This window comes from Trichomonas vaginalis, chromosome III (genome assembly GCF_026262505.1).
Source record: "Trichomonas vaginalis G3 chromosome III, whole genome shotgun sequence".
Lineage (NCBI taxonomy): Eukaryota > Parabasalia > Trichomonadida > Trichomonadidae > Trichomonas > Trichomonas vaginalis.
The window spans coordinates 11,810,070-11,829,355 of NC_067205.1; the positions used below are offsets into that span (position 1 = coordinate 11,810,070).

At 32.6% G+C, this 19,286-nt stretch overlaps 8 protein-coding genes and 5 pseudogenes across 13 annotated transcripts, besides 1 other annotated feature; 5 read left to right on the forward strand and 8 right to left on the reverse strand.

Moving 5' to 3' along the window:
- Positions 1 to 715: 715 nt before the first annotated feature.
- On the forward strand, positions 716 to 1,696 carry TVAGG3_0685010 (protein serine/threonine kinase protein; the record flags this gene model as incomplete). Its single annotated transcript, XM_001306948.2, has 1 exon — positions 716 to 1,696. The coding sequence occupies one exon, from the start codon at positions 716 to 718 to the stop codon at positions 1,694 to 1,696; it is 981 nt and encodes a 326-aa protein (XP_001306949.2).
- Positions 1,697 to 1,783: 87 nt separating this feature from the next.
- On the forward strand, positions 1,784 to 2,014 carry TVAGG3_0685020 (uncharacterized protein; the record flags this gene model as incomplete). The annotated part of the gene is made up of 1 exon (XM_001306949.1): positions 1,784 to 2,014. One exon carries the CDS (start codon positions 1,784 to 1,786, stop codon positions 2,012 to 2,014), a length of 231 nt encoding a protein of 76 aa, XP_001306950.1.
- A 463-nt stretch (positions 2,015 to 2,477) lies between these two features.
- Positions 2,478 to 19,286: part of a mobile genetic element that runs on past the window's edge.
- TVAGG3_0685040 lies at positions 3,302 to 3,738 on the reverse strand (annotated as a pseudogene). The gene has a single exon. A coding segment is annotated over exon 1 (437 nt).
- TVAGG3_0685050 lies at positions 3,769 to 5,342 on the reverse strand (annotated as a pseudogene). The gene has a single exon. A coding segment is annotated over exon 1 (1,574 nt).
- Positions 5,373 to 5,802, reverse strand: TVAGG3_0685060 (uncharacterized protein; the record flags this gene model as incomplete). The annotated part of the gene is made up of 1 exon (XM_051242816.1): positions 5,373 to 5,802. A coding segment is annotated over one exon (430 nt), but the record flags the coding sequence as incomplete, so codon positions are not given.
- TVAGG3_0685070 (uncharacterized protein) lies at positions 5,848 to 6,108 on the forward strand (the record flags this gene model as incomplete). The annotated part of the gene is made up of 1 exon (XM_001306953.1): positions 5,848 to 6,108. The coding sequence occupies one exon, from the start codon at positions 5,848 to 5,850 to the stop codon at positions 6,106 to 6,108; it is 261 nt and encodes an 86-aa protein (XP_001306954.1).
- TVAGG3_0685080 lies at positions 6,133 to 6,980 on the forward strand (annotated as a pseudogene). The gene has a single exon. A coding segment is annotated over exon 1 (848 nt).
- On the reverse strand, positions 7,142 to 9,423 carry TVAGG3_0685090 (annotated as a pseudogene). The gene has a single exon. A coding segment is annotated over exon 1 (2,282 nt).
- Positions 12,291 to 12,764, forward strand: TVAGG3_0685100 (uncharacterized protein; the record flags this gene model as incomplete). The annotated part of the gene is made up of 1 exon (XM_051242817.1): positions 12,291 to 12,764. One exon carries the CDS (start codon positions 12,291 to 12,293, stop codon positions 12,762 to 12,764), a length of 474 nt encoding a protein of 157 aa, XP_051089404.1.
- TVAGG3_0685110 (uncharacterized protein) lies at positions 13,053 to 13,211 on the reverse strand (the record flags this gene model as incomplete). Its single annotated transcript, XM_051242818.1, has 1 exon — positions 13,053 to 13,211. The coding sequence occupies one exon, from the start codon at positions 13,209 to 13,211 to the stop codon at positions 13,053 to 13,055; it is 159 nt and encodes a 52-aa protein (XP_051089405.1).
- TVAGG3_0685120 lies at positions 14,898 to 15,625 on the reverse strand (annotated as a pseudogene). The gene has a single exon. A coding segment is annotated over exon 1 (728 nt).
- TVAGG3_0685130 (integrase core domain containing protein family) lies at positions 17,476 to 17,979 on the reverse strand (the record flags this gene model as incomplete). The annotated part of the gene is made up of 1 exon (XM_051242819.1): positions 17,476 to 17,979. A coding segment is annotated over one exon (504 nt), but the record flags the coding sequence as incomplete, so codon positions are not given.
- On the reverse strand, positions 18,079 to 18,952 carry TVAGG3_0685140 (ATP binding; the record flags this gene model as incomplete). The annotated part of the gene is made up of 1 exon (XM_051242820.1): positions 18,079 to 18,952. A coding segment is annotated over one exon (874 nt), but the record flags the coding sequence as incomplete, so codon positions are not given.

Consider the following 19,286-nt stretch of genomic DNA (forward strand, 5'->3'; position numbering starts at 1 on the left):
TATTTGTCCATTTTATGTTAAACCTATACAACTTTTTATAAATATTTATATGGGATAAATGTGTTTGCAAAAATGAGTTTTCAATGACCAAATTATTGTATTTTCAGAAAACAATCACAAAAAGTTAATACTTATGCTTGAGAAATCCATTAATTGGACTAATTATTTATATATGTCAAGAAAAACCATACATATACTTGATTCACGCACAATTTTTATTTGGGAGATAGGTTAAAAATGGCTATTTATTTGACCTCTATTAGTTTCTTGGTTTGCTGGTCATATATAATACATTTTTAAGTATAGATAAATCAATAATTAAATTCAAAAAAATATGCTTTTAACATAGTTATAAATATAACACTAATAAATAGTAATTAATTATAAGATTGAATACCTTTGAAATTTTAAGGGGTGCATTGAAATTAAATCAGAGGGATTTTATATAATACTTATTATACTTAATATTTACATTAATATTTATACGAAAGGAATTTGACTGTACACTTGGGAAAACGTGCTCGATTACTCTCAAAAAATAAAGAGGTTTTCTTTGTTTATTCTTAGTATTTGTTTGATGTACATATAATTCGATTTAAGTTGTAAAGTTAGATGTAAAATGATTCTTTAGAAACTTTTTGTAAGAGTTCAACGTATTCAGAAAAATTGAGAACTATGCATGCTCAGACTATTTAATTTGAATCAAGTTGTCATTATGCAAGATTTCCAACTTCCTAACTGCGCCAGCAAATATAAGTTTATTAAGCCTATTGGACATGGCGCTTTTGCAGTTGTTGCCTTAGCGCAAGACACAAAGACAGGAAACTTTGTTGCCATCAAACTTTTCAACCGCAAAAAGGTTATGGAACAAGATATGATGCAATATCTAGAGTCTGAAATTAGAATAATTTCTAGAATCCATCATCCAGCATTCCCTGAGATTTATGAAATTCTCTATGAACCGGAATGGATCATGGTTGTTATGGAGTATTTGTGCAATGGAAATGTTATTGAATTAATCCAAGAAAACGTTTTCTTTACATACGATGAAAAAATCGCAATTGTAAAGAGAATTGCTGAAGGTCTTGAATATCTTCATAAGAGAGGCATTGCACATAGAGATATTAAGTCAGAGAATATCGTATTCGATGGCAACTTTAATCCAAAGATCATTGACTTTGGCTTATGCAAGGAGAATCCAAATAATCTTGAAACATACTGCGGAACAATGAACTACATGGCTCCAGAGGTTATCAAGACCTGCAACTATAATGGAAAGAAGGCTGATATCTGGTCTTTCGCCATCACAGCTCATGTTATCATGACATCCCAAATGCCAATTAACTACATGAGTGAGGCCAAGTTTGTTCATGATGTTAAAAAAGGAAAAATGACCTTAAAGAACTATTGCATCGGAGAAATGCGTACTTTAATTGATGACTGCTTAATGCAAGATCCAGCTAAGAGACCATCCGCTTTCCAAGTTGTTTTGAAGTTATCCCAGATGTTAAATATCAACAAGGAAGATGCTATAGCTAGTGAAAAAGTTGTTTTACCAAAACTTTTGTCTGAAAAAAAGTTTATCGCCAGATGCAAGACAAAGAAGTTTGGTGCAATGCTTAACAAGAACTTCAATATCCCACATGTTATGAAACTCACTCCAAATGTTAACTTTAGAAGAGTCTCTTCTTTTTGAAAAAGAAGCAGACATCATGTTAATTGTTTGTTTAATATTTAAACTTTATCATGTATTTTGCTAATAATCCTTATTTTTATTTATCAAATGCAACACAGAAGACTTCAAAGTTTCATTATTTTTCAAATATTGTTGCTCAATAAATATGCTGATAATATTGTACATTCTCTTGATTACAACAAAATGACTTCTCTTCATTATGTTTCAAATATTGAGTACAAAGAAAAACCGCTTTATACTTTTGATTTAAGAGAACTTTCAATATCTCAAAAATCCGAAGAAAATAAATGCAAAGAAATGGCAGCTCTTCTTCTTTAGCATGGTGCAGATATTAATGCAAAAGATAAAGATGGACTAACGCCTCATCATTAAGCATCAAGGGGCAATTACGAAACAGCGAAATTTCTTATTTCACATGGTGCTGTTATCAATTCAAAAGATGAAAATAAATTAACACCTCTTCATTATTCAGTAACAAATAACAAATTAATAGCAGAGCTTCTTATTTGACATAATGCAGATATTAAAGCCAGAGATAAAAATGGGTTAACACCTCTTCATTGCTATTCTTTGCATTAAATAAAAAACTTCACATGGTGCAGATATTAATGCAAAGAACAAAACGGAACAAACACCTCTTCAAGATGCAATGACATTAAACAATAAAGAAATAACAGAGCTTCTTATTTCATATGGCGCAAATATTGATTCAAGTTAGTATGGTTAACTTGGGTACGGCGGCACTGCGTTCCACCTTACCCAATACTTGTGAATTTGACACTTTACAAAGCCGCCAACCACTTCACTAACGAACTCACTAATGTAAAAAATAAACGTTCTCACTATCGTTCTCACTAACGACTTCACTAATGTTCTCATAAATTTTCCTCAATATCTTCATCATCAGTGTTAACCCTATTGTAGTCATACTTGAAGCCATAAACTTTCTCTAACTTCTTAACGTACAATTTACATAACTTACCTTCGTCATCGTATGGTTTAATGATATAACTATTTCTATCTTTATAAACAGTCAATGAAAAGTCAACTGGTCTCGGATGTATTTGAAAGAACATGTTATGCTCAGGAAGGAAGAATAAATGTTTAAATGTATGTTTGTTATATGTTTTGATTTGTATGAGTTGCTTTTGTTCTGTCATTACATCCAAATAAAATAAAAAATAAAATAAAAAGTAAACTTAAAAATAAATGATATCACCACCCTCACACGTATGAAAACATAGCACAAAAATAAATTTAGGTGAAGTGGTGAGATCTAACCCGATTTCTAACCTGTTGAATTCATTGCTTTATAACTCACTGTCGTCTGCTTTCTCCAACTCTTCTAACTTCTTCTTAAGTTCAGCAATGTTGTCCTCATGAAGTTTAATCTTTCTCAAAATTCCTTCTTTATCTAATGGTTGCTTTATCTTTCTAAACTGAACTCTACCATCCTTCATAGTATGAATGTAAAAACCTTCTGGAATAGTTCCTGATTTAATGTATTCTACCAAGAACTTTTGTTTCATTGCTTCAGTGACTTTAGTCGTCATTTCAATCAAATAAAAATTTTAATATTAAATAAAAATAACGTTATTTTTTTCAGTAAGGAAACGCAGGAGTTTTACGATTTATTTGTGGTGTAGGTTCTGGTTTAAATGTTGGAGTCGGTTTTGGAGTTGACTTTTGAACAGGAGTTTGTACTTCCATAGGTTCAGGAGTCATTGAAGGTTTTGCTTGTGAAGGTGTTGGAGTTTGTTTAACTTCAGCTACTTCAGTATTATTTACAACATTTGCTTTATTTCTTTTCAACATCATTATGCTCCTGCTGTAGCTAGCAAACCTAGTGGGAGACCATATTTTATATAAGGACTTGACCAAATGCTATTTTTGACAGGAGCTGGTGGAACACCTAACCTTGGTGAAACTGCTCTTTGCCATTGTGCAGCTCGTAAGAAATATTCAATAGGTGCTCCATAATCGTTTGGTAAAGTTTGTTTCATAGATGGTGAAGGTTCACGAGAGCTTGATGAAGAACTCATTTATAAGCTTTAAAAATAAACGTTCATCCTTTATTCCTCACTGTCGTCCGTAGCTAAGTTATAGTCATCTAATCTTATTATGGGGATGCCATTAGCACGCACCTGAATGGCAAAGCAACAATCCCTCATAAATCCAATAAGTGGCTTTGGTACATTTTCAGTTGCTAGTTCAATAGGTCCTTTAACAGACAATTTGTATGTTATTGGAGCAGTAGATGTTTGACCTTGCTGGAAGCAAAAGTCCACTTCAGTTGGAAAACCACATAAGAAATGTGTGTTGTCATAGCTATCCCATTTATGTTCCACACTACCATCATCCACCAATGACCTCATAACATCTTCATTAAATCCAATCATATCATTGTTTGTATTGCAAGCGTTCGCAACCATTTCATAAAATACAGGTCCATATGATTTTTCAGGTTCTGCAGGCATATTTCCATAAGCTCCATGGAAAGCTGAAGATATTTAAACTTAGGGTTCTCAAAATTAACATAATAGTTGTCTTTCTTTCTAAATAGTGCCCAAATACTTTTAACATTAATAGGCGTATAAGCTGCTGTAAATGTTGCACTTGAACTATCTGTATTCTTTGAGAATGAACCGTCCATAGGAATCCAATCCATAACTTTAACAGGAAAACATAAAGCCTCGTTTGTATAATGTTCTACAAGTTCTGTATAAATGTTAGGGTCTAAAGAGAATGACTTTGGATGAATGAAACATTCATTAAAATCCATCTTTGTTCGAAATAGTTGCTGGGTTACAGTTGTAATAGTAACTGTTCCACTAGCTTCTACTGCCTTCGTTATCATAGTGAATGGTTCATTCCATGGAACAAATTTATTTGTCGGTGGATTTGAATCTGAAGCAAATGCAACTTTAAGAGTTGGATTGAAAGCAATGATATCATTTACAGATATAGATGTGCATTGTAAGGCGTCGCTACTGAACTTTACTTTAAGCTGAATGTTACCAGCAAATGCAGGAATAAATCTTATAGCTTCTAATGGTAAAAACTTTCTAACAGGAATTCTTAAACGAAGCTTAAAATCAAATGATTTTCCTGCTGTAATTGGACCACTAACAATTTGTCCTGTTCTGCATGTTCCCGAATGACTCCATACATCTTCATGTCGAGTCTTTGAGAAAACATCTACTTTCTTTATTTGTTCGGTAGTTTGTGAGTTTGAAGTTATATATGCTTCTTCTCTTGCGTTGTCTTGAGAATATACGATACGACCATTTGCAAGGATTTGATATCCAGCAACTGCATAGAAAGCGTCATCGAAACCAATCCAAAATCCTGGTGGGTTTGTTTTATTGGAACCTGAACCAATTTCTTTATCTACAATAAATTGACCTTCCATTTTATACGTAATGAATGTATTGTAAAGGTCCAACATATTTTCACCAGGAGGTGAGAGATTGAATGTTACCCATGTGTTATCTTTAGCAGTTCCAGGTTGTGATGGAATCTTTGCGTCAGAATATTTTCTATTAGTGTCACCAATTTGAACTGCATTGTCTATGATATCGAAATATGAACGAATCTGATGAATATGCTCTGCTGGAGTAAATTCGTTTAACTGTTCGTTCTGCATGTATTTACTTCGGATAAAAATATCTATTTACTTCATTATTCTCACTTTCTTCTTGGCATTCGTGTGGAAGTTGTTTCTTGACATTTTCAATGAACTGTACATTCTCTTTTGTCTCAACTTCTTTCACTGGTGGGTCAGGGTTCTTTGACTCGGTTTGCTTTTCAATGAAATTCACGAACTTTGCAATAAGCTCTTGGTTCGTTATTGAAAGAACATCTGGCTTCTTTTCTTCTGGTTCTTTTGGTGGCTCAGTTTGAACAGAAGGTTTTATATGGGCTTCGTGGACTTCACCCTTGCCATACACCTTAATGTTGTCGCTCTCTGCATTCGCTAATGGAACCTTTCTTTTTCTTACGTATATTTTACCATCTTTACTCTGACTTACGTAATAGAAAGGATGTTGTATTCCTCTTGCGTCATTTAATATAATAGACTCTCGCTCTGATTTTGACAAGCTCATTTTACATCGGTTAAAGTTTTAATTTTGTTTTTTATCTGTAGTCAAATGACTCAGACAAGTCCTACGGACAAGACCCAGGGGGTCATAGATGTTGAAGCATTGAAGAAAGAAATTCGTGAGCAAATTTTATCCGAACTGAAGGAACAAAAACAAGAACAAAAGCCAGAGAGACCAAAGAGAAAACTTAGTGAAAAACAACTTGCTGCATTAGCTGCTGGAAGACAAAAGAACCCACGTTTGCTGGCGAAGAAAGCTAGAGAAGAAGCTGAAGCAAAAGCTAAAGAAGCTGAAGCAAAGAAAGAGTAAATGGTTTATTTTTATTGGAACTAAATGTATAGACAAATACCTTTATCTGTTGCGTTCAGTAGTGAAAACCCTGACGTCAAAATAAAGGGGAACAGAGTAACGTTTAAGTTTCCAACAGACTGGATTGTGAACATAAATGAAGAGAAGTACATTGGCATAACATCTATGTATATAACACATGCTTTCAGAAAGGTTGACTTTATACTTCAAGTCGAGATAGAAAATGACGAACAGTCTTTAAGCGCCAAAACATTCACATATACAAATACTTTAAAGACGATACAATTTACAAGAATGTATGATTTCCTTCAATGAAATGTTCGAGAAAAAGTTCAACATTGAAGTACAAACTTTACAGCCTTTACGTGAGTTTTTTGCACAACTGAAAGAAGAAGGTAGTCAGCCACAACTTATAGACTTTCATTATGAATTTAATGAAAATGAAGATGGAACACATGACTGTCAGTTTGTTATATATTCACCATTCAATGAAGTAGCTAAAAAGAAAGAAAATCCATTACGTATAAGATTTCAAATCTCTGAACCAAGTGATGATTTCAAGAATGTTTTCAATTTGATGCAATGCTTCCGAGGAAAAATGAATTTTCAAAGATTGTAACACCTGGCATTTGGGATAGAAAGCAAGCTATATTATATTCAAACTTAAGTAAGGGAGTTGAAAATGAGTTCATTGGTCATACAAGAACTTCACCATTACCAAATCCTAAATACTATAAATTAACTGGCTTCAATCGTGAGTTTTGGATAGACATGTTCTCCACTCATGACCATAATGCCCAGTGTTTTACCTCCAGACCATAAGGACTGTCTCTACATTGAAGCAACTCTTAAACTCTACCATCGCAGTATTGTAAAATCTACGCTAGCTTTATTTTTATCACGAATGACCTCATTTCTGACAAAAATAAATGACCTCATTCATGACCTCATTCATGACTCATTCATGACCTCATTGCTGACAAAAATAAATGACCTCAGAACTTCAACTTACGAATAAAGCTTGTTTTAGTCGTTATTGAGAAGTTAAACTTTTCAGCAAAGCAAGGACTAGAAGACTTACATAAGTCAAATCCAATCTCTTGACCGTCATAAGTGCTTTATATAACTTATAACACTGAACTCAGAGTCTTTGTCAAATTTTCCTTGCGGAACCATTAAACCTTTATCTTCATCATAGAAACACTGAACAGAGTCAGGAACAATTTCATTAGCGGTTAAAGCAATAACAATCTTGCTTCAGCCTTTCATTCTGCAGTGAAATGCAACTTCATTTAAATCGTTCGTGAGTAAGTCTATTGTAAGTCTTTTTTCCACAAAATATTGACTTGTATGCTAAACTTTGTTTCCAGGTGTTATTTCTGCGAAGTCAGAATGAATTGACCAAGGTTTTTACCAATGAGAACTCTTCCATAACGTTTCTCAAACTCTTCAGCGAGTTTTGGTATGTCTTCATTATACAGGTGCATCGAATCTGTATCGCTATAGGCTATATACAAACCCATATCTTCAGCAGTACAGAATACTTCACACATTATTCTCTTCGACATAGACAGAATGTTAACACCAAGTGGACAGAAGTTAAAGTGTCTGCAAATGCTTTTCGTTAGCTTGAAAATAGTTTTATCTGAACCATCCAAACCTTCGAACTTCACTATATGGTTGTAGTTTCTGATGACATATCTTATAGCATCTTTGTCATCTACTATGGTTATTTTTGACTCAATAGGAGATAGAATAGTTTTGCCATAAATGCTGTTCAGAATGAGCTTTATATTTTCTTGCAAAGGATTTCCTTCTTTCTTATACTTTAACCTTAACTCAAACAACTTCTTTACTTCATCTCTTATTCTAAATCTCTGTTTCCATCGTAATAGTATCCTTGCAACACATCACATTTGACACCTTGATATTTTATGAGGTCTTGTAATGTTATATGGTCAACATACATTAAACAGCAAGTGTTTGAACTTCTGGGAACGTTAAGTTCTGGATTTAGTTCAGGGTCACAAACTATTAAAGGAAAGTGTCTATGTATTCCAATCTCTGTTATCTTAATGAGAACAAAGAAACCAGACATAAACTTTTCACCAATGGGTTCCTTTTGGTCGTCATCGAATAAATGTCTCATGAGATACTCTGTGCTTAGCATCTCATCCTTCAATACTTTCGGTATACCTTCTAAAGTATAGAGTCTTGCAATTGCTGAAGGGTATAATGAAACAGCGTCGAAGTCAGCAATGAGTTTCTTTTCGCTCTTTTGTTTCATGTTATCTGACAACATACATCTTCCACCTTGAATGCATCTCGAAATAAATTCTCTTGGTTTATTTGAGAGGTCATATAAATTTCCATTCGGGAAGTACACTCTGTTCTCAAATAATTTGTTAGCAATTGAACAAATACTAACGTAGTCATAAACGTTTAAATCAAATTCTTTCAATAAGTCATTGCGGAACTTTACAAAACCTTCTCTTAAAATTCTTACATTTTGTTTGCAATAAAATGTGCTATATTTTTCTAAGTCGAAGTGGTTTTCATCTATTCTGCAACCTTTGATGGAATCTATGTTTTTCATAAATGTATCTGCATCCTGGATAAACTTACATGCTTCAGAAATGACACCAGTTCTGTTGTCATTTGCTAACAAAACACTGCTGTAGTAGTTATATGGAAATACTTCTTTCGGTCCTGTTTGTAAGTTAAACATAGCAGGAAATAGTTTAAGCTTCTTATTTATAACACTGTAAGAGTCTTTTATAATAATTGCCCTTCCTTTATATAAGCCAGTTATTTGCATTGTTCGTGAACCTTTAATGATGGAGTTCCTTTCACTTCTGTCATGTGTCTTAAGATGAAGTTTATATCATAGCTGAGGTTATGGAAATATATTAAACTCTTGTCAGGAAGTCGTTCCAAAAATTCTGTTGCACAGTTCTGACCCCAAATGCTTTCACTCACTGAACCATCTTCACTGTCGTAACAGATGTTAAAAGCTTTATGAAAGCCATCGGTACTGCACTCAAAGTCAGCAAAGAAAACGTGCTCAGGAATGAACTTGCACTTATTTTTATTTACTTCTTTTGACTCTGCTTTCTTCTTCAGTTGTACACAATACTTTGGAGCATATGTCAAATCTTTAAATGGTGCAAGGTTCTGTTTATATAAGTCAGTCGTATATGTGAAAAGTTCTCCATAAGAAATAGGTTCGAAATATTTGCACTCCCACAATGTTTTCATAACATCCCATAGCGGTGTAGTTCTATCCATGCGAACAATGTATTTACCATCTCTCATTGTATATATTTTCAGAAAAAACCAGAATTTTCGAAAAAGTGACACCAACTATTAAAGTTATTTTATTACTAGATTTATTTACAAATTATAAGATAATATCATTAACCGAATATATTTTTAATATAAATAAAAAACTTTTTTTTATACAAAAAATTACAATCAATCGATAAATATTATAAAACATTTATTCCAAAAAGATTAAGTAATAGGTGGGATCCTGCATATAATATAATTTTATGTCATAAAGTTTACAAATTTTAGATGGACCACAGTGAGAATGTGAGTGGTTAATTTAAAGGTGGTCTGATAAAGATATCGAAGCTTACTCAACACAGCATGAAGCAGTTTCTAATACATAATCTTACTAGTGGTGTTTCGGTCGCCAGCGCTCTCATAGGGGTGCTGATTTCAAAAACCACTACTTCAAATTATTCAACAATACTCAATGCAGCATGAAGCAGCTACTACTGCTGTATCTTACTGGTAGTGTTTTGGTCGTTGGCTCTTGCACAATCTCTCAGATTTTCAAAATTTTTTTTTCAACACTATCTTGTTTCGCTCTCAGAAAGCTATCCTACAAAGACATCGAAGCTTACTCAACACAGCATGAAGCAGTTTCTAATACACAATCTTACTAGTGGTGTTTCGGTCGCCAGCGCTCTCATAGGGGTGCACCGAAATTCAATTGTTAATGATATCAATTCACAAATTGGAATCGAAGATCAGTATGAAATTTAAAATATAAATAAATTTTAATTATATTATTTTTAATTTTTTTAAATAAATATACATATATAAATACATACATATATAAATACATACATATATAAATACATACATATATACATATATAAATATATACATATATAAATATATACATATATAAATATACATATATAAATATACATATATAAATATACATATATAAATATACATATATAAATATACATATATAAATATACATATATAAATATACATATATAAATATACATATATAAATATACATATATAAATATACATATATAAATATACATATATAAATATACATATATAAATATACATATATAAATATACATATATAAATATACATATATAAATATACATATATAAATATACATACATAAATATACATACATAAATATACATATATAAATATATTTATATATATAAATATATAAATAACAAAATACAATCAAAAAATAGTGTTTGGAAATTTAAGGTTAACTGTCACTTTTTCGTAAATTCTACCACACTCTGTTTTCATAACATCCCATAGCGGTGTAGTTCTATCCATGCGAACAATGTATTTACCATCTCTCATTGTATATATTTTCATCTGTTTTTCAATGTTCATTCCACCACACTCCTTCAAGATTTCTATATAGTTGCGAATGAAATATGTTGTCATTGGTAATCTTTCGTTTAGCATGTAGTGGTCTTCAACAAGAAGTAAGTCAATAGTTCGAACAGTTTCACATTCTTTTGGTATGTATCTCTTTATTTCATTATGTCTTGAGTCATTGAAATAACCAATGTAACATTAAATGCTATACTTGTTGCGTCAGAAATTTCTTGTACTTTACTTTGAGGAAAGTCTCTAACACGAATGACTTCTCTCATGTGGTCAATAGTTTTCTTCATCTACTCCAGCTTGAATGCAAGCATAAACGAAACAATTGTCTTCTGTCATAAGTGCTGCAGTTCTTTTGTTCAGTTCATTGAAGATTTGGTAGCGTTCAAGATTTATAGGTAATGTGCAAAGATACTTCCAGAACTGACCGCTTCTCTTCTTATAAAACTTCTTTTCACCATTATCTTTCCAAAAGCTTTCTATAAGTGCTGGGTTTCCTGTTTGCTTAAGAGCTTCCAAAATGGCTTTCTGGTCATTTGTCAGTGTGCTTTCATCTCTATATGGTCTCTTTTTTGGTTTGCCTTTCTTTACATCTGACATCGTTAAGCCTTCATATTCTGTTAAATCATACATCTTTATTTCAGTAAGATTCTTTATGTTTGTCAAGAAGAAGTCATAGTGCATTTCAACAATACCTGCAGCATTTGCTTCTATCTCTGATATAAAGTTCTCCTTCAAGAGCTGATGTAGTAATGTTCCAATATTATTGAGGTTTAACGTAGAACATTCATACTTTCCACCAAGTTTATAACATACCATCCATCTTTGTTGGGAGTTTATTTTAATCTTCTCTAAGAGTCTCATGAAAACCTTACCGAAATGTTTGTGTAAGTAGTCTCTGTTTGGTTCATCTAAAGCTTCGATGTTAAAGTCAATGAGTCTATTGCCTGACTTCACATTCCTCTTCCTATTCTCTTCATCTTTCTTTAACCATCTCTCACCTTCTTTTGGTTTGTCGTCAATGGAACGAATGACATCGTTAGCTTTGCGAACTTGTTCTATAGCACTTTTAAACATCTCTCTTCTCTGTTGTTTCAGTGTGTCGTCTCTTCTTCTTGTTTCACCAACGTTCGCATTTGTTATGTCAAACATCTCACGCCTTACTTCATGAGGTATTGAACGTCTATGATATAAGTCAATAGCAACGTCATTTAAAGGAAATGCTCTTGCATGGACTTCGTCCTCGCCGCGTTGCGGCTTTATGAACTCATGAATTCTATCATAAGTTATTTCACCATTGTAGTCTTTAATGAAGTCAGCGAGTGCTTTTTTGTTTGTCGCGTAATGTTTTGCAACTTCTATGTTAGCTTCTGTTAGAAGTTGTTTTATTTCCGAGTGTTCTAACTTAGACAACTTCCGATACATCTTTAGTAGGAAATAAAAAAATATTTTTTGAAAAAATTAGATTAGATTTTTTTTAAGTTATTTTTCAAAATAATTTAATATTTTTATTTTAATGAAACACATGCAAGATTGCAAGTTCTTTTCATACAATGCTCTCGCTACTGCCATCAAGAATGAGTTCAATGGTGCTTCAAACGTTAATGTTATCTTTAACAAGAAGTTTGTGAAAGAATCTAAGTTTGGTCAGTATGTCAGACCATTAGCTATTGTCATTGACCGCAAACGTTATACTTCACAAGAGTTAGCAGTAGTTTTGAAACAAAAGAGTTTCTTCGTCAATGTCAAAGATACACACTATACTGTTATAAAGAACTCTAACGTTGACTTCTTCAGTATTGCTTTAAATCTTTCCGAACAGAAAGAATATAAGAAGGGTGAAACAAATGTGAAATATTATCCTTCATCTCTGAAGACAATAACGAACAAAGATGTTATACAGAAATTCTTACCAAAGGTTGAAGAGGCTTCTATTGACATTGACGAAGGAAGTGAAATGGTTGAAGAAATAGACCCTGACGTCATTTAAGCAAAAATATATTTTTGGTTAGTCTTCATATCGATATTTTACAACAATTCCCCAATGTATAAACTTTTCATACGCTTTTTCATAAGCTTTATATACCTTCAGAAATTTTGCATAATCTTTAGAAGCATTTAGATATTGTTTAAATGCTTTGTATGTCTTCAGAAATTTTGCATAATCTTTTACATGTTGTTCGTTCTCTTCTTCTGTCATGAGTTCCGAATATTCTAAATTCATGTTCTTTCATATGAGATAAAATTTTATAAAAAAATAAAATTAGCTTAGATTTTTTTATTCTTCCTCTTTGAAGTTATCGAAATATTCTGTTATTTTTTCCTTCAGTAATGTTAAGTCTTCTTTGAATGTAAGTATTGTGCAACCTTTGATGTCATAGTGTGTTTGAGGAAGAGTATTTTTGACAATTTCCTTTATTTGCTCATTCGGTGTCATTGAAATCGGTAAGTTTTCACGATAGAACCAATTTCTGTCAGATTTATATATTTTAGCAAGGTCATAAAAGCTCTTGTTATTTCTTCTGACTAAATGCAACATAACCATATCTCTGTCTTCTTCTTTCTCCATCTCTTCAGCGTAAATCATATACTTATAGCTTTTTTCCTTTCCTTTTGGTACCGAACGCGGTATTCTTTTCTGTATGCTTTTGTCTTTGGATTCAATGACTTCATCTTTTGCTTGAAGTTTCTTTTCCATCTCTCCACGTTCTGCTTTATATAGTTCATCTAACATCATGAAAATATAACAAGCATAACGAGGTGAAGCCCACATTGCTACAGCGTTTACTAAAAGTCTATGAACATAATAACCTTTCAAACCAGGTGCAAATTCTTGCGATTTTCGTACGGAATCTCTTCTCTCGTTTTCCGAGGGAAGCAATCATATGAGGAAATTCTTCAAAAGTTCTTTTGTCTGTTGGTTTTCAAACCAATGATATGCTTGCTTTGTAGAACGAAGAGCATTCATTATACTTTGCATTTGGTACATGTCATCTTTGACTGAACGAATGAGACGTAACTGTTTGTTATACTGTATGTATTCGTATTCTTCATTTATAGTTTCATGGACTATAACTGTTGTGTTCTCTGATGTTGTCATTACTGTCTTTACATACAAAATAAAAAAATAAATAAAATAAAATTAGCGTTATTTCTGACTTTCACAAAAGACCAAAAATAAACGCTTTACATGTATTTTTCAGCAACTTCGTCAAATAATTTTATAGCTTTATCTATCTCATCTACTTCAAACGTTTCTTTACCTTTTATGGGAGCACCATACATTTTCTCAAACTTTTCAAGTAGTTCTGTTTCTGCGGCTCTCATATCATTAACGAACACAACCGTGACTCTATTGACTGTAGAGTCATATCTTTGAGTTATAATATATGTCCTTCCTATCTTATATCTTTTTGTGTTGAAGTCCTTCGGTTTCTGAACGATGTAAAGTAAGCCTTCACTGCAACGTTCCGTATCGAATGAACCATAAGTTATGAAGTTATATCCAACAACTGGTCAATCCATACAAAACTATGGTATAAGACTTTTGTCGATGAGATATGCTGTAGTCCATAGAATCTTACTGATATCATAAGCTCAGGATTTCTTGTCAAAATTTTCTGAGTTGAAGCATTTTCTAACCCACTCGTGTGTTTTCTTTCCAGATGGAGATATAATGTCTGACAAAGAATATTTGTTGTATTTCTTTGAGTATCTTACGTTAAATCACCTATTCTAACCAATTTGGTGTCATTGTCTATCTTTCTAACTGTTTCAAACTCAATGTTTGACATATATGTCTTTACATACAAAATAAAAAAAATAAATAAAAAAAACTAACTTTATTTTTTCTATCTTAAGGAAATTCATGATTTTTGTGCTGAATTCAATAAAAATATATTTTAGGGTAGATGGTTAGATCTAACCTCATTTCTACCCTCTTTTCTACCCCAGTTATTTTATAAACGTTTTACATGGTAAACGTTATTTTTGGAATTTTGTGAAAACTCAACGGTTTGACACGTGCCCTAAAAATTATTTTACTCAGAATTTTGTGCTGAATTCAATAAAAATATATTTTAGGGTAGATGGTTAGATCTAACCTCATTTCTACCCAGTTATTTTATAAGCGTTTTACATGGTAAACGTTATGAATTCGTGAGACTCTAAACAGTTTTGTAGCCTCTATTTCTTCTTTTAGTACATCGAATGTTTTAACTATGCCGAAAGTTTCTTTATATTTCTTCTTGACGTCAGATAGAAGGAAATCTTCTGCTGTTGGATAGTTTTTGTTCAGAAATTCTAACATGTCCATTTTATCTTCTGCTGGTTTCTCTACTTCTTTCTTTAAGTCAGCATAGTCGTTTCTCATACGTTCTATCTCTTTGACGGAGTAGTTATATTTCCTAATTGCTGCCTTACATTTTGAACATTGCGGGTTCATTTTTGCGTTATACATTGAAATAAAACCAGCTAAAACAACTAAAGCGTCAATTGCTCTCTTCATCTCAAACATAGCGGGTCTTATTTGTTTGTTCCATACCTTACCTCTTCTATCTTTATCTCTTATCTGCCATACACATTCAGCAACTAACGAAACAAAGTTGTCGTAGGTCTTAAATTCTTCAGATTTATATATGCAGAAACATTCTATATACCATATCGCAATCTTTGTCCATAACCTTATGGTTGCAATGAAATCCTAGAAACTCATAGTTTACCTTTCGTATGAACTTCTTTATTTCTACTGAGTCAGTTGCTTTGACTTCAATTTCGTCGAATTCAGGAATAGTGAGTTTTTTGTTGTTGGATTTCAGGTAGTTTGGGTAAATGGTCGATGAGGTCCTGCATTTCATAAAGATACTGTTCATTTGTTTCATCTTTCGCACTACAGTCTAAATTACTTGTTAAAAGTTCTTGCTTTATCTTCTGGATTTCTGTTTCAAAAGTATATGAAGAAGGAATGAAGCTTTTCATCTCTACTAACATAGATGTTGGATTCATGACTAACGAGTTTGGTGCTGTTGTTTGAATTGTTGTTGTGCCGATTGTTGAAATCATATCTTTATACAAAATAAAAAAATAAAAAAAATAAAACTAACTTTATTTTTTATTCTCGGGAAAATTCATGAAAATTCAAGAGGGTAGAAATGAGGGTAGAAAGAGGTTAAGAAATGAGGTTAGATCTAACCATCTACCCTAAAATATATTTTTGGGTCCTTTACACTCATTACGAAGAAGTCTTGACAAAACATTTACGAAGAAGTCATGAAAATTCAAGAGGGTAGAAATGAGGGTAGAAATGAGGTTAGAAATGAGGTTAGATCTAACCTCTTCACCTAAACATTATTTTTGGGTCCTTTACACTCATTACGAAGAAGTCTTGACAAACATTTACGAAGAAGTCATGAAAATTCAAGAGGTGAAAAAAGAGGTGAAAAAACATTGCGAAGAAGTCTTGACAAAACATTTACGAAGAAGTCTTGACAATTCAAGAGGGTAGAAATGAGGTTAGAAATGAGGTTAGATCTACATCTACCCGACATTCTCGTCAAATACAAAAAAATGACACTTTTCATTAGAAAATAACTGTTATTTTTTGACGAAGTGAAGATTGACACTTCGTCAAAAAAATCCCTGAAATCATGTCTTTACATACAAAAAAATACAAAAAATGACACTTTTTCATTAGATAACTGTTTATTTTTTGACGAAGTGAAGATTGACACTTCGTCAAAAAAAATCCCTGAAATCATGTCTTTACATACAAAAAAATACAAAAAATGACACTTTTTCATTAGATAACTGTTATTTTTGACGAAGTGAAGATTGACACTTCGTCAAAAAAAATCCCTGAAATCATGTCTTACATACAAAAAAATACAAAATAAATAAAATAAAACTAACTTTATTTTTTATTTCGGGAAAATTCATGAAAATTCAAGAGGGTAGAAATGAGGTAGAAATGAGTTAGAAATGAGGTTAGATCTAACCATCTACCCTAACATTATTTTTGGTCTGGACTTCGTCCTCGCCGCTTTGCGTCTTTATGTTAAAATAAATGGTACCATTAATAATACATGACTGTTCTCATTCATGTCTGATTTACATCTAATGAAAAAGTTTAGAAGAATTTTCTTATTCTTTCTGGCATATTTTTGTCTTTCCAGTACTCCGCTCTAATGGTCCCAGATGTTTGCTTTGACTCTCTCAAGTTCTTAGATGGTATAACATCTTCAACACCTCCTTCAATATCTACTTTATAAGTGTCATCGTTTATGTTATAGTCAAGTATTTCAATAACCACTCCTCGCTTTGCTTCGTCAATGGTTTCAGCAAGTTGCCATTACTACTTTCGACTAATTTATGACGAGGGTAAAATGCAATGGAGTCGTCAGCAGCTTTTATAAGATATCCATTACCTTGCGTAGAGTCTACGATATAATAGTTTCTACTTAACCTTAAACGTTTCTTTGTCAACGGTTTGTCGTCAAGGACTACACGAACTTTTGTACCAGGAATGAGGGTAAATTGTGTTGAATTTCTGATATTTTGTGTTGGCTTCGTTTCTTTTGTATATACTTTTCTTCTTGTTGTTGTGTCATTGAATTTGGTGTATGTCCTGTTGTAGAATGTGTTGAGGAATTATATACTTCGAGAAAATGTTTCATTGTTTCTTCGGTAAAGTCTCGCTCTTGGTTTAAATCTCTGAGAGTCCTTATGAAGCGGTTTATGATGCCGAGTATGTTATGGTTATGGTCTTCAGTAGTGTAGTGAGTTATGTTATGCTTAATGAGAAATTCTGTGATTTCATTGCTGAGGTATGCACTGTCTTGGTCTGATGTTAAAGTACTTGGGTTATGTTCTGCTACAAACTTTTGTAAAACTCTTAACACTTCACGAGTTCCTTTATTCCTCATTGGATATGCATATGCTTTACGAGTGTTAACATTAATGAAGATGAGGAATGGTTTATGTCCTTCTTTTCTGCTTTGAATGAGAGTGTCAAATTGGTATGCGTCAGGAGTGTTGGAGTAAATTGGTAAAAAGTAGTCGTAAGGGTTTATTTTTGTTTGATGTACAACATTTTTGTCAAAGAACTTTTTCACTTCAGCTCTGTTAGTAAATCCCCAACTTTTTGCTGCTTCATTGAACTTCTTAAATGACCTCCATGGATGTTGTTCGAATACTTCTTTCAAGCTCATTTATGTAAAGTTAAAGAGTTTAACCAACTCGTATCCAAGCGTGCATTGTTATATAAGGAGGCATATAATCTTTTCCATTACCTGCTGGGTCTGTAATACCAGCTACAACATGTGTATGATTTCCTGCAGTTCCACAGAAAATACCTGTGCTAACATCTTTGGGGTCATCTGAGATATCATATCTGTTCATTCCCTGTCTATTCGAACCCGCTGCAAGATTTATATAACCTCTTTTTGTTATTGAATGTGAATGGTTTCCTTCCACAGATGTTCTTCCACTGAACCTATGCATATGTGAAGGAAGGTTTTCAATACCTATTTTCTTTGAACCTCCCATCTTCATTGACTGCGTATTAGTGTAGAATGGAAAACTGTCAACTATTTCATACCATCTACCACCAAATAAAGTGTTTGGATTTATTGGATTCATAGACGTATAAACAGCTCCTATAGGATATATTAAATCATATATGCTCATAACTCTATAAACATATTCTAAAGAACTTATGTCATTAAATACCATTTGGAATGTATCTCCCGGATGAAATGTTGCATTTGTTCCACTTTTATAATGTAATGTTAGTTCAATAGAATTATCCAAGAAAAATTCAAAAGTATCTGGTTGAAGACCTCTAACAAATTCAAATGGAGTTGCTGGTTCACCATTTATAATTTCTGTTGTAAATGTCATTGTATCTGGTTTCGAAAATTTCTTTGTTAGTTCTGCATCCACATAAGTTTTATCTGCTTTCTTATCTAACATTGCTGGTAGTTCATGTGCTTCAAAGTTTCTGGCATGACCTTCGATATTCCTGCAACTCTTATCTAAATTGTTAAGAGTATCTTTTACGCTTGTACTCGGATTCTCTAAAGGTGCACTTGAACCAAGGTCAAAGTTCAATATTATGTCGTCTGCTCTAACAGTAGTGAAGGATTTATGTGTATGGTTCTTGTCAGCTTTCTTATCTAACATTGTTGGTAGTTCATGTGCTTCAAAGTTTCTGGCATGACTTTCAATATTCCTGCAACTCTTATCTAAATTGTTAAGAGTATCTTTTACGCTTGTACTCGGATTCTCTAAAGGTGCACTTGAACCAAGGTCAAAGTTCAATATTACATCGTCTGCTCTAACAGTAGTGAAGGATTTATGTGTATGATTTTTGTCGGCTTTACTATTTAATGTAGCTTGAAGTTCATTTATATCGGAGATATTGTGTTTATGAGATTTCAAAACTTTGTTCATTGCTTCGAGTTCATCTTTGTCAGCTTTACTTTTAATAGCATCTTCAAACGTTATTTTTGACTTA